Raw genomic sequence first — 13,157 nt, forward strand, 5'->3', positions numbered from 1 at the left:
CTCATTTGTAAAATTGTGCCGATTACACTACCAGACATGGCTGATGTAAAGGTCAAGCCAGCTTACACGTAGTAGTCCTTGGTACGTGGTAAGTCTCAATTTGAATAATCTTGCTAGACAATTTCAGATTTAATTTAAAAATAATTGGATTATCAACTACATGCTGACTATTATAAAATGGCATGTAAAGTCCTAAGAATTTTTAACCATACCGGCTTAGGACAGAATATCATAAATTAAAAACTAACTTGGAAAAAAGAGAACTGGGACTTGGTATTGCACGAGTCCCTTAATAGTGTGTTTCTAAGATTTGAGCATTAGGGGGCACCAAAAGAACTTTTTAGCTAGACTTGGTGGCTTCAACTGCCTTATTTGGCGGCCATCAATATTTACAATGTATGTCAAAGTACTTTGAAACATAAAATACAGTTTCAAGATGTTACGTTATAACAAAGATGATATTAACAATACTGTGATTATAATTAAGCCCTTCAGTTCTGAAAGACAGATTTAAATCTAACGTATAAGCTACCTAACAGTAGGGAGACATCTTCAGGTTAATGGGGCCGTTACGGAGTATTACAACAATTACAATAGATTCATTTTATTGTTTGCTTACAACTGAAGTCTGTTGGGCTAAGATTTTATTGAATGACATGTGTAAATGGATAGAAAATTAAACTGATAATATTAAGAGCAGGAAATATCTAAAGATAAAAAATAGGTTAGCTAGATCTTGTTGAGAAGAATATTAAATAATTCCATATATTTAAGTGTTTTAACTCTTTCTAATTGCTTTGCATATAGTAAGTAATCAATATTCATTGATAAGATTTGATTTGTGTCTCTCTTAGGAGAATATATTTTATCAGTAGTGGCCTAAACAGTTTAATGTAACTTAATATTTTTCGAAACGAGGTCTTAAATTATAATATGCCTCGCAATCACCCAGGGTCTTTGTAACAAATGCTGAATTTTGAGCACCCCTCTCCCCTTACCTCAGACCCGGGGACTCAGACCCTCTGGGAGCAGGGACGGTAAACATGCATGTCAGGCAGTTTTCAGTGTTTTTTATGCCCAGGCATGTTTGAAAACCATTACATAAATTGTGGTCAGCCTTAACAAAATCAAAGTGAAATCACAATTTAAATGTTGCCACCTGCCCTAGAATAGTTTTGTCAACTTTGATAGAAGTCAAGGAGAAAAAATATATATACTTAGAAGAGAGACAGAAGTCCAAAGAAAAGCCTAAGTGATCAAATATATAAATACACTCACCTCTATCAGGTGTTTTATGAAAAAAAGGTGAACTCCAGGGCTGCCAGTACCTTTTACCTGTTTCTTGACATCTCACTTGAAATACGTACTTAATGTTTGAGTCCAAGTAGAATTCTGACTGTTGCATGTATGTAAAATTGGTGTCAAATTCTTTAACCTAAAATGGATGAATAACAATAATGAAATGATACAGTGTGCCTTTAAAACAAACAATTACTCCATTTAGCAGAAATGTATGGAGCATCTACAATGTTCCAGGCACTCTTTAGACACTGAGAAAACAAAGAGCAATAGGGTGCTTTGCATAAAACATGGCCATACCGATGGCGCAGCAGTTAAGTGCGCATGCTCTGCTTCGTTGGCCCAGGTTCGCAGGTTTGGATCCCGGGCGCGGACTGACGCACTGCTTGTCAAGCCATGCTGTGGCGGCGTCCCATATAAAGTAGAGAAAGATGGGCATGGATGTTAGCCTAGGGCCAGTCTTCCTCAGCAAAAAGAGGAGGAATGATGGGTCGGCCCCGTGGCTTAGCGGTTAAGTGCACGCGCTCCGCTACTGGCGGCCTGGGTTCGGATCCCAGGCGCACACTGACGCACCACTTCTCCGTCCATGCTGAGGCTGCGTCCCACATACAGCAACTAGAAGGATGTGCAGCTATGACATACAACTATCTACTGGGGCTTTAGGGGAGGAAAAAAAGGAGGAGGATTGGCAATAGATGTTGGCTCAGAGCCGGTCTTCCTCAGCAAAAAGAGGAGGATTAGCATGGGTGTTAGCTCAGGGCTGATCTTCCTCATAAAAAAAATAAAATAAAATAAAAAATAAACTAAAAGAGGAGGAATGGCAACAGACGTTAGCTCAGGGCTAATCTTCCTCACCAAAAAAAAAAAAAAAAGAATAAAAAATAACCAAATACATGTTATTTAACATTAAAAGTGAAATGCACATTGTTTTGTGTTTGACAGCTCTCTCAAGCTTTTAAATTTCAAGCAGGTCCACAGTGTAATAAATTCTTTTTTTCCTCCCCAAAGCCCCAGTACATAGTTGTGTATCATTGTTGTAGAGTTGTAGCTCTTCTATGTGGGACGCTGCCTCAGCATGGCTTGATGAGCTGTGAGTAGGTCTGTGCCCAGGATCCAAACCAGCAAAGTCCAGGCCGCCGAAGTGGAATGCGTGAACTTAACCACTATGCCACCAGGCCGGCCCCAATATAGTCTTAATTTTGGAACAGCTGATTTTAATAGGGTAGGAGAAGTGGGGGACTTAATAGCAATTGTTTGAATCCAGTCTCTCTTCCCTTCTTCTCAATCTCTCTCCCTGCAGTTGGATATTTAGATCAATAATTCTTCATGAGTGACGAAATAATTTCACTTGCTAATGATGACTTTTGGAAAAAATTACTCATAAGCTGAGCTGTTAAATTGATATTTATTGCAGATTTATGCAGATTCTATAAGGCCTAATATATATATGTGTGTGTGTGAGAGAAAATAAAACATTAAGAATGTTGAACTGTGAAAACCCAATGGAAGATAAGCAGAAAATAGCTGAAGTATAAACTTACTCATCATTTTCTGGGGCACTACAACCTGCTATAAAACATGGTAAACGACCACAAACAAGCTGGTTGAGACAGGAGGGAGAAACCAAGGCATTTACACAGCACCTTCAGTAGGTTGTGACAAGTGGATTTAGTGAAAAAAGTGAAGCACAATTGAAAGGTAAACATAACGTATGTCTAGAAACGCATTTATGCAGCAACTGAGAGAAAACAGTTACCAGACACTCACAGAAGAGAAAGTTGAAACTATTAAGATTAAAAAAGAAAAGAACAAGTTATCAACCTTATTTAGGGATTTTTCTGTTAAAACCCAATCTTAACATAAATCTTTAAAACTTGCATTGCATTGAAAATGTGAAAATCATGAAAATTTCGATTTGGGGATGTCATGTTCCCCATAAGATATCATTCAGAGTTTCCATAAGCCACATCTCTACCCGTGGCCCTTGGAATTTTCTGCTCTGTAAATATGACCAGTGGCATCTGGGGTCTCCTGGGACCCAGGAGAGACGTTACTTGTGCTGCAAGTTTGACTTTCTAATGCACTCTGCTTCATATTAGCCTCTCTTGGAGGGGAGTTGTTATTCCTTAATATGTCTCTTGCCATTATGTTGATAGATAAGTCCTCTTGAAGAAGAGAAGTACCCTAAAGTACAGCCAGAATTCCAACAAAGAAAGAAGAACTTCTTGCTGTTAGTGCTGCCGAGTGGATTCCCACTCGGCGCGGCCCTGTGGGCAGCAGGGCGGAACACTGCCCAGTCTTTTTGCACCATCTTCTCATCTATTTTATAATCTCTCATCCTCTCTCATCACTGTCACCTCATCATCTCTCATCTCTCATCCTCTCATCAAAGAAGAATTTTATGGAACTGTTAACAGAGTTGTTGCTGCTATGAGGCAAACCAGGTGACTGCTTAGGGCCTTGCAAGCACAAGATGATACCTCAACGTGATCTTTCAGAGGCTGAAATGAACATTGAGAGAGCCAGACCCAGCAGACTGCCCATAGAGAGGGTAAGATACCAAGTGCAAGAAATATAACTTTATTTTTTATAGCAGTTAACTTCTACGTAGAGCCTCAATTCTGAAGGTGGCAGCATGGAAACTTAACCTCCTTCAGTCTGAGGCACGTCTTTTCTTAGGGTTGCATCTACGTTTCTGGGAGCACCCTTGGATGCAGGGAAGGTGAGTCTCTAGCCTATGCAGAGAGTTCTACAATCCCAACTTGCTCTGACTCCCAACCTGGGTCATGGCCCAGGATGTGGGGGCTCTTCTCTGTGACCCACCAGTGTCTAAACTCTTTTGGTTCCTCGTCCTTACCCCACCCCCCAATGGCCCCCTCTCTCTGCCCAGGCAGTCTTTACCCAGTGTTTGGTGGAGGAGGGGGGTGGTGACTGGGAAACTTGGTCTTCATTGATCACCTGTTCTTCCAAGTCTTCTGTCTTCTACCAGCACTTACGCTTTTGAAATGCCAAGGCCAAGGATTCGACCCTCTGCTCTGCGTGCTGTGCTACTAGCCTTTCCTGGGCAAGAATGGATGCTTGATTTTGTGCAGCCCATGAGCTAAGAACGGTTTTTATATTTTTAAATGGTTGAAAGAAAATCAAAAGAAGAATATTTCATGATGCATGGAAATTGTATGAAATTCAAATTTCAGTGTCCAAAATTAAAATTTTACCATGCCCATTCATTTGCATATTGTCTATGGTGGCTTCCACTCTACAAATGCGGAGTTCAGTAGTTGGGACAGAGAGCTGTGGCCTGCAAAGCCTAAAATGTTTACTATGTGGCCCTTGAACAAAAAGTTTGCCAATACCCTGGTCTAGCTTAATTAGAGAAAGGAGCCACCATTTACGTGAACCTACAGCCACGATTTCCCTGCCTTACTGTCACTGCTGTTGGGCACCGTTAAAGGCAAATAATACTACTAATAGTGAATGTTTCAAAATATTATCTACATGAACTAGCCATTATAAAAATCAGGGAAGATACAAAAGTGATTATGGAGCAACCCTGTTTTCCAGGGGCTCATAGGTGAAGGATGGGGAACTAGAGGTGTAAACACGTAAATACAGACAACGTGGCAATTGCTCCTGAGATAAGGGCCTAGAAGGGAGCAAGGTTTGCTGCTGAGGATTGTGAGCGCAATTTTGACACAAGGTTTAGGTAACAGCGAGACAGTTCACGAAGATGACCAACAAGTAGATAAATATTCTCCCCGTGGTGTCAGCCTTGCTGGATCACCTGAAGGACTGGCCAATACCTCATAGTCCATATGCAGCTTAGCTAAAAAGGGCTCGAAAGCACACTCAGGGCGCTGATTTTGATTTTCAGGTGCTCTACCACGCCTGCTGCGTGACAGCAGGTTAAAATGAAGCAGTAATAATAAGATGAAGAGTAACAATTACAGCCAGCATTTACTGAACATTAACTCCATTCCAGGCTCTGGGCTACCTTCTTACATCATTTGATCTTCCCCACAACCATAGGGAGTAGATGCCTATCATAGTCCTATTTTTGGTAATGGAATAATGAGGCTCAGAGAGATGAGGAACTTGCCCACGGCTGCACAACTAGAAAGTGCCAGAGCCAGGCTTTGAACTGGAGCCTGTGCGCTGAGCTGTGCAGCTGCCCGCCACTTTGAGGTAAAGAGGCTGCCTCCTGCAGTATCTGACGGAGTCCTGGGTGTCCTCCCACTCTTCGTGACTCTGACCTCCGGTCTCCCCACACGGAGGCAAAGACAGCATTGTATGCATGACCGGACGAAACTGACGGGGTGGCAAATGTGAAAATCAAAGCCTCACTCTGGCTCTTACGGACTGGACGTGGCTCATCGGGATGGAAACAGTAATCCACCTTTTCTGTGGGAGTGGTTACATGTGGGAGAATCCTAGGAGAAGGGGTAGGATACAGGTTTTGGAGGGAAATCTGTTCCTTCATTTTCCAAATATTTTTGGGTGCCCAAAGTGATGTAGGGTCGTGAGAGGCACTTAGTCACTAACAGTGTAAGTTTGGAGAACCTGGCTTAAACTTCTTCGAGCCCTCTGTCCTCATTCTATAATAGGGCTGATACTACCTATCACAGAAGGTTGTTATGAAGATTAAACAAGATAACAGATATTCTCTTAGCTCCTACATTTGCCTTCTTCTGATAAAGGGAAGATTTTGAAAAGTAACTCAAATTTACCTCTTAAGTTACCAGGGCAAGGGACAAGAGAACACGAGCTTCAACCAGAAAACAGTTGGTTTCTGAAAACCTATTCAGAGACACTAATAATATAATCCCTCTCCATTTTCTAAACATTCTTATAGCCTATTACCTCCTCCTACTTACGCCGAAGAAAGGAGTTTCATATTCTTAGTATCATCCTATGACCGTGACACCACACAAGGGCCCCAGGTGTCTATTAGAGTAAAATCCCATTAACTCAAAGTCTAGGACTTGAGAATTTCGTTTGGGTTGTTTTTAAATTTACATAAAATCCACATATGCAAAAGATTGGCTGTGGGTTTTTGTTTTGTTTTTATCTCGCTTGCCCCGGGCTGTGGGGTTGCTGTGCACACAGCTGCCGTGGTTATTTAGTCAAGGAGCCCAGCGGGATCTGCACTCGGTTACTGACCCAATGATGCAAACACGGACTCACATCTAAGTGTAACCTAAACAGCTATAAAGTTCACATTCTGAACAAGAGAAAAAAACAAGATGACATCAGGGATTTATTGCTGCAGAACAATCTTTAGAGTACGTCATGAAATCAGTAGAGCTGAACCCTCATCTTCTTGACACTGTTTAAACACACTGCTCCACAGCAAAGCCTCTGTTCAGGACGATGAGGCTGGAGCAGGAGAAGGCTTTGGAGTCACACCAATCACCAAAGATTAGTGTCAAATACACATCATTTCATTTAACTCCCTGAAAGCTGGTAAATTCATACATGATACATAACTCTTAATTAAGCAAAGCCAGAAAATCCATTCCTTAACTATTTTGATTAAATGGCAATTTATTGTACTCGAAAATAATATAATGGCATTCTTTTCAAATACACCAAAATTGGAACTTTTTCAATCAGACTAGTGTTCCCCCATGGTTCAAATTAGCGAATTTTTATTATAATGTTCACAGGTGCTGTGATATGATGTGATTTTATTAATCAACCTTGAAGTTTACGTCTCTCCTAAGGCACATGGTAACTTAACCGTTGGTATTTAAGGATGGTTGGCTTGTCTAGACTTTCACTTTTTACCTTACGCTCATCTAAGACCAAGCCTATACTAGTAACAAATCCGAAATTTTGAATTGCACATTTTTCATTTAGAAAGAGATACCCATAAATCTGAAGTTCTTTTTGAACAGTTTTTATTTCCCTGGAGACCTGTTAAATTTCAGCATAGAATCCTTAACTTTATGTCCGTGATCACTGATATAAATTTCACCCTAGGAGACGCTGAATTACAAGGAGCTAAATGGATGGATCCCTCTTAGTTGGACATTTGTCTAGTTAGCAGTTTACAAAAGACAAGAGGACCTTTTCAGGAAACATCTCTCTGTTTGGAAGCATATGGTAATTATTACTAAAACTAGAGTGGATTGAATATCACACAAAACAGGTAACTAAAACTAGAGTGGATTGAATATCACACAAAACAGGTAAAATAGACCGTTATACATCCACTTCGGTCACTGACTGTTGGTTGGCTTTTCTTTTGTTAACTTACACGCTAAAGAACAGTGAAAGTTAGCTTACATTCCAGGTTTGGTTTGTTGTAGCCTTGTATCTCATTTCACAGGAAACCTTTTCTATTGTTGATTGACTATTCCAGTGAATTATGGTCTTGGGCACTGTAGTATTTATATCCTCCGCCCTGGAAATGATGGATGGAGAAGGTATCACTAGAGTAAAACAAAAACAAAACCCCAGCAATTTAAAACTTGTCTAGGGAGAAATCAGTATCTTTTCATCAATATGTAGACATGTTAAAACTCAAAGTACTAAAAAACAGTTTCATGAGCTAATGAACAATTAATGAATTTTTTCTTGTTTTCTAATCTATTATGTAGGAGAAGATTGCCGTTGTTAAGTAAAATTCTATTCAGCCCATTCTCCATTTCTTTGAAATGGAACTCTAACAGTCTTCTCTTTCCCCCACCTCTCACCCTCCTATAATCCTAACTAATGAAATTCCAGAACCTGGCATTCTTAACAAGAGTGTGAAGAAGAAATAGAGGCAATATCTCTTCTTTGCTGCATCTGTTTAGGGAGAGACAATGTTGTGCATCCTAAATTTAGTTCAGAGAATTTGATTTGACAAGATGTTAAATTGAGACCTTTCACAATATTATTTTTATTTTCTTGTGTTATAGGGAAATTTGTATGAATAGTTATATTTATTGCTAACTTGTTTTTTTCTCCATTAAAATAAATCTGTACTTGAAAGTATGATTTGAACAAAGCAAGTCTCTCAAGACTCTAAGGTTTTACCAATTATTGCCATGCTCTATGATAATAACTTTCAAAAGGGAACTGAAATTCTGATTGGTTACCCTACTAGTTATTTTGTTGTACTAGGAGTGATGGCATAACTAGAATCTCTGTATTTCTAAACTGTGTAAATACTTGTGAGTCTGTTCTGTCCAACCAGAATAGAGTCATTGGCACTTTCCATTTCTCCTATATGCATGAGAAAACAATGAAAACCTGTAATTTTGCTAGATGTATTATTTAACAAAGAACTCAAGAGCCTGTTTGTGTGTTTTTAGGGACCATTGTTAGAGTTTAATATTCTGTATGAATTAGTTTTCTTTTCGTTTATTCTAAGTTTATAAAGTATTCTTTGGGGAAATTATTGTTTTATTGTCAATAAGTATTATCTAAAATTATGTGCATAGGTATAGAGAAATATAAAAATTAAATATTTGCTCTCTAGTAGCACAGTCTTATAATAAAATCTTTGGGCTAAACCTAGCGTAGGACAGAAGTAGTAGTGGTAGCAGAATTAATCTAATTAAAGAGCTTACTGTACTGAACTTTTATCATCTGAGTTTCATAGTTGGTTTCCTCTAGTTAGTATAAGCTTCTTGTAATAAGAATCAGTATTCAGAGATTTCTGGGATCAGGGAAGTGGATCTCCAGGGCTCTGAGACCATTTGGGACCATGTAAGCACCCTCAAGGCTATACGTAAATTACCCGCCCCCTCCTGCCTCCCACCTCTGAGTTTGGCCTGCCACTGGTATAGCAGCACAAGCAGTCTGAGACACTTTTGCAGAAAGAAATATTCTGGAGAGGAATCAAAAGTCTGTGTAGTCCAATGAGAAATGCAGATCACATTTAAGTCAGAATTAAGATAGCGTCTTAGCACGGAGCAGTAGCGATCCAAGCCTTTAGGTTTAAATGAGCTCCTATTTTTTCAAATGAACTTATGTTATATAACACGTACTTGACCATGTAACTTGTTACACAAGACTCAAATGTTGAATTTTTGCTCTCATTGCTTAGGTTTCAAACATTCCCATAAGATCTTACATCTTTAAAAAGTTGTCAAATCCAGACCCCACCGTAAAAGGGAACTTAGCATATGATAAAAGTATATGATAAAACTACAAAAGGAAATATCTATAATAAGAAGGAAATGATGAATATTTTGGCTATCCATTTGAAAAACAAACAAATTAAATTAGATCCTGTGGAAGACATTATTGATTGGCTGTCATTCCCAAACCTCTTTTCCTTGCCCACCAGAGGTGGCTTCTATCCTTAACTTTATGGTAATAGTTCTACTGCTTTTCATTTATTTTTTTACATCATATCTATTTATCCATAAAATTGTTCAGTTTTGCCTGCCATGAAATATTTAAAAATTGCAAAAAAAAACCACCCCAAACTGTCAGATCATCATAGATGCCATATTATCAGTTTCCACTTGTATTGAAATAAAGAACCAATGGTAGTTATTTGGTATCTTTCCAACAACATGTATTTACCCATAATTACCCAAGAGAATTAATGTTCAAAATGGCAGCCAGAAGGCACTATGCTATCTGTGTTTGAATGTATTTCTCTACAAGAGAAGTTTAAGCATTCCTCTCTCATGTCATTTTGGAACAGCATTACTGTGCTATTAACTCAGTCCTGCCTCTCAGCACAGCCTCCCCAACTTAATTAAAGCCCAATCCCGTAGCTGTTATGTGGAAATTGCTCCCAGGAGAGTCTTCTGTCCTCAGTTTAATAAAAGAGTTCATTTATCTAACTTGCAATGTCTCATTCTTAAAGTGTCACAATTGAGTATAGCTCATCCATGAATAATCTAGTGACTTTGCTAGGTGGAGCCTCCTACACTGTCAACTTGTATTTTTCAACCTGAATTTCTAAGAGTCTATTTTCGATAATGAGAAAGAAAAAGGAAGAGGAGGTGGAGGAGGAGGAAGGGGTGGAGGAGGAGGAGAATAACAACTCCAAACCAGAGGCTCCGTGGTTCACAGTTTGAGAACCCAGATTTGGAGGTGGTGGCCAGATGAGATTTTCCCTTGGTGGGAGGTGGGGTGGTGGTTAACTACGGCAAGTCTGGGATGAAATCTAACTCTCCTCCTTATTAGCTATGTGACCTTGGGCAAATGATTTTATCTCTTTCTTCATCTATAAAATGGGCACAGTAGTACCAAGTATGATTGTTTCCAGAATTTAATGTGATGTGCATGTTAATTGTCTGGAACATAGTAGATGTTCAATAAATGGATGAGATGATATTAAGATCATAATAAGATCACAATGATAATAATAACAGTAATACTACTAATAATAATTTAGTTCCTAAAAATGACATTGCCAAAATGATACTAGACACAATAGCCTTTAAACATCATTAATCCATCAAAGGGAAGCTGTTTTAAGAAAAGGGCATTCTACGGCATTCTACTTCAAAGTGTAAATTTACAAAAATGTGTAGATCACAGTCAAGAGACTATAACTCCAAGAACACAAAATACAATGGAGTTGTTGTTCATCCCCCTCATCAGCAGCGTTTGTTTTCAAATCCAATATCCAGGGCATGAGGACAGATTTTTAGACCAATCCTGTTGGTTGAGATAGTTGAGTTTAGTCAAGACAGAAGTTGAGACGTGGAGACATTAGTTCCAACAGAAGACTCCAGTGATCCCCAAAAGATACCCATGTTGTACCCCAGGAGAAGGTATCACATCCTCTAGATCATTACTCAGCAGGAAGGTTGTCAGACACATAGCAATGCGCTTTTAAATAAAGATTGAGGATAGGAGGCAAGGAAATTGGAATTAGAAGCTCTCTAGCTCTGCAATCTCAGATTTCCTAATGCTGCCTCGCCTTGGTTTCCCTGTGAGTAAATTATAGTCTTTTCTACAAAATAGGGTTACTGTGAGAGTTAAATAAGATAATGTATGTAAAAGCACTTAGCACTGAAGAAAGTGCCCCATAAATGTTAGCTTGCTGAAATCATCCTTCATAGTGAAAACAAGAATAATTGGCACTAGGATCTCCAGATAGAGGGTGATTCACACTTGGTGCTCTTTGGCTGAACTCTGGCTCTAGGACTGAGATGTAGTTGTAAAAGGCTCAAGGACACTTATCTTAAGGAAATTTATCTTAAGGAAATTTTTGTAATTTTTGGAATTTATCTTACAGGAAAAACCAACTACTGTGCAAAAACAACCAAAAGGTTGTTCATGGCAGTATAGTTTTTAATGGTAAAAATTTGAAAACAGCCTAAATCTCTAACAGAAAGGGGATAGTTAAAGACATCCATTAAAAATAATATTGTAGACTAAATTAATAGAAATATTTATTCTATACTGTAAGTTAAAAAAGGCAAGGTCTAAAAATATCTGAAGCAAAAAATGTTAACATTTGTTAAATCTAGTTGGTGAACACAGAGATGTCTACATAATTCTCCACAATTTTCTATGTTGCAAAACTTTTCAAAATAGTAACAAACAAAAGCCTAACTCGCACAATAGTGTATACAGTAGAATTCTTTAGAGTGTTGTACTTCTCACAACATGAGACTCATAGCACACTACCATGGTCCTTGTTTCTTTCCATCTTCTCTGGTAGATTGCAAGATATGTGGGGCAGCAAGTACCTTGTCTATCTTATTCTCCGTAGCTCCTGGAACAATGCTTGACCATAAGACATTATCAATAAGTATTTGTAAAAACACATACACCCAAAGAGAAATTAGACTCGAAGGATATACAACAAAATGGTAGCAGTACTTATCTTTGAATTGTCTTGGGCAGGTAGATTATGGATATTTCTTGTTTTCCTTATCATGATCTGCAGGAACTTTCAGAGACCTCCTCTCAGATCTAGACTTCATTTGACTAGGTCAGCACAAATCGATTGTTTCTTTGTAAAGACATTATAGACTTTCTTGTTCTTTACCTATATCATCCAGGTGAATTTGCAATTGTTTCGACTTCTCCGTGCCCAGTACATTTGCCGCTTGGACCCAAACCAGATAACTCTTGCCTCCTTTTAATGAATCAGTGGAGATGTTAACACAATTCAAGGTGAGATATTGTTGCTCTTCTTCTGTCTCTAAGCTTAAAAAAAAACATTATAATCACCAGTTATGTTTGGTTTAAATTAATTATTCCTCAATTTTTTGATGCTACCTTTTTGGGCTGCTTTCAGAATGCAACGTTTTACTGAAAAAATGAATCAAAATTGATTTTATTTTGAGAATTTTAAAAAAGAAATTCAAGACTATCCAGGGCCAAAGTGTGACTTTCGTGGGCCCTAAGTACTTTTGCCTTCATAGACCCCTTCTTCCATTAAGAAAAAAAAGTATATGGGCCAGCCCCGGTGGCCTAGTGGTTAAGTTCTGCACGTTCTGCTTCAGTGGCCCAGGTTCAGTTCCCAGGCGTGGACCTACACCACTCGTCTGTCAGTGGCCATGCTGTGGTGGCGGCTCACATACAAAATAGAGGAAGATTGGCAACAGATGTTAGCTCAGGGTGAATCTTCCTCAGCAAAAAAATAAAAGAAAAGGAAAAAAGTATATATATGTGTGTGGGTGTGTTTATGTTTATATATACACATACATATGTTCATATAAGTTAGGTTTTACAACTGTTGGTATAAGAGCAAATATATGAATGTTACATAGTAAAACATTTTCTTTGACTTAACAGTTCATTTTTTCTTCTGATTTTAAATGCAATTAAACATTTTTGTGGACTCCTAAAAGTATCCAGGACCCTGGGCACTGTGCCTACTGTGCCTACTGGATAAGTCAGCTCTGGACATAGCTTGAAATAAAGGAGCACCCTCTGGAAGGAGCCTTGCA

General features: G+C 38.7%; 1 protein-coding gene across 1 annotated transcript in view; it reads right to left on the reverse strand.

Annotated features, from left to right (window-relative positions):
- IL23R (interleukin 23 receptor) overlaps positions 1-13,157 on the reverse strand; it is a 53,517-nt gene that overhangs the window by 18,964 nt on the left and 21,396 nt on the right. Inside the window, exons 4-6 of the mRNA XM_014788263.2 lie at positions 12,251-12,411; positions 7,585-7,730; positions 1,279-1,435 (exon numbers count right to left, since the gene is read on the reverse strand). Of these exons, the coding sequence (XP_014643749.1) occupies positions 1,279-1,435; positions 7,585-7,730; positions 12,251-12,411 (464 nt within the window). The remainder of the gene's footprint in view (positions 1-1,278; positions 1,436-7,584; positions 7,731-12,250; positions 12,412-13,157) is intronic.

Source organism: Ceratotherium simum, chromosome 2 (genome assembly GCF_057802395.1).
Source record: "Ceratotherium simum simum isolate JZ-2026a chromosome 2, ASM5780239v1, whole genome shotgun sequence".
Taxonomy (NCBI): Eukaryota; Metazoa; Chordata; class Mammalia; order Perissodactyla; family Rhinocerotidae; genus Ceratotherium; species Ceratotherium simum.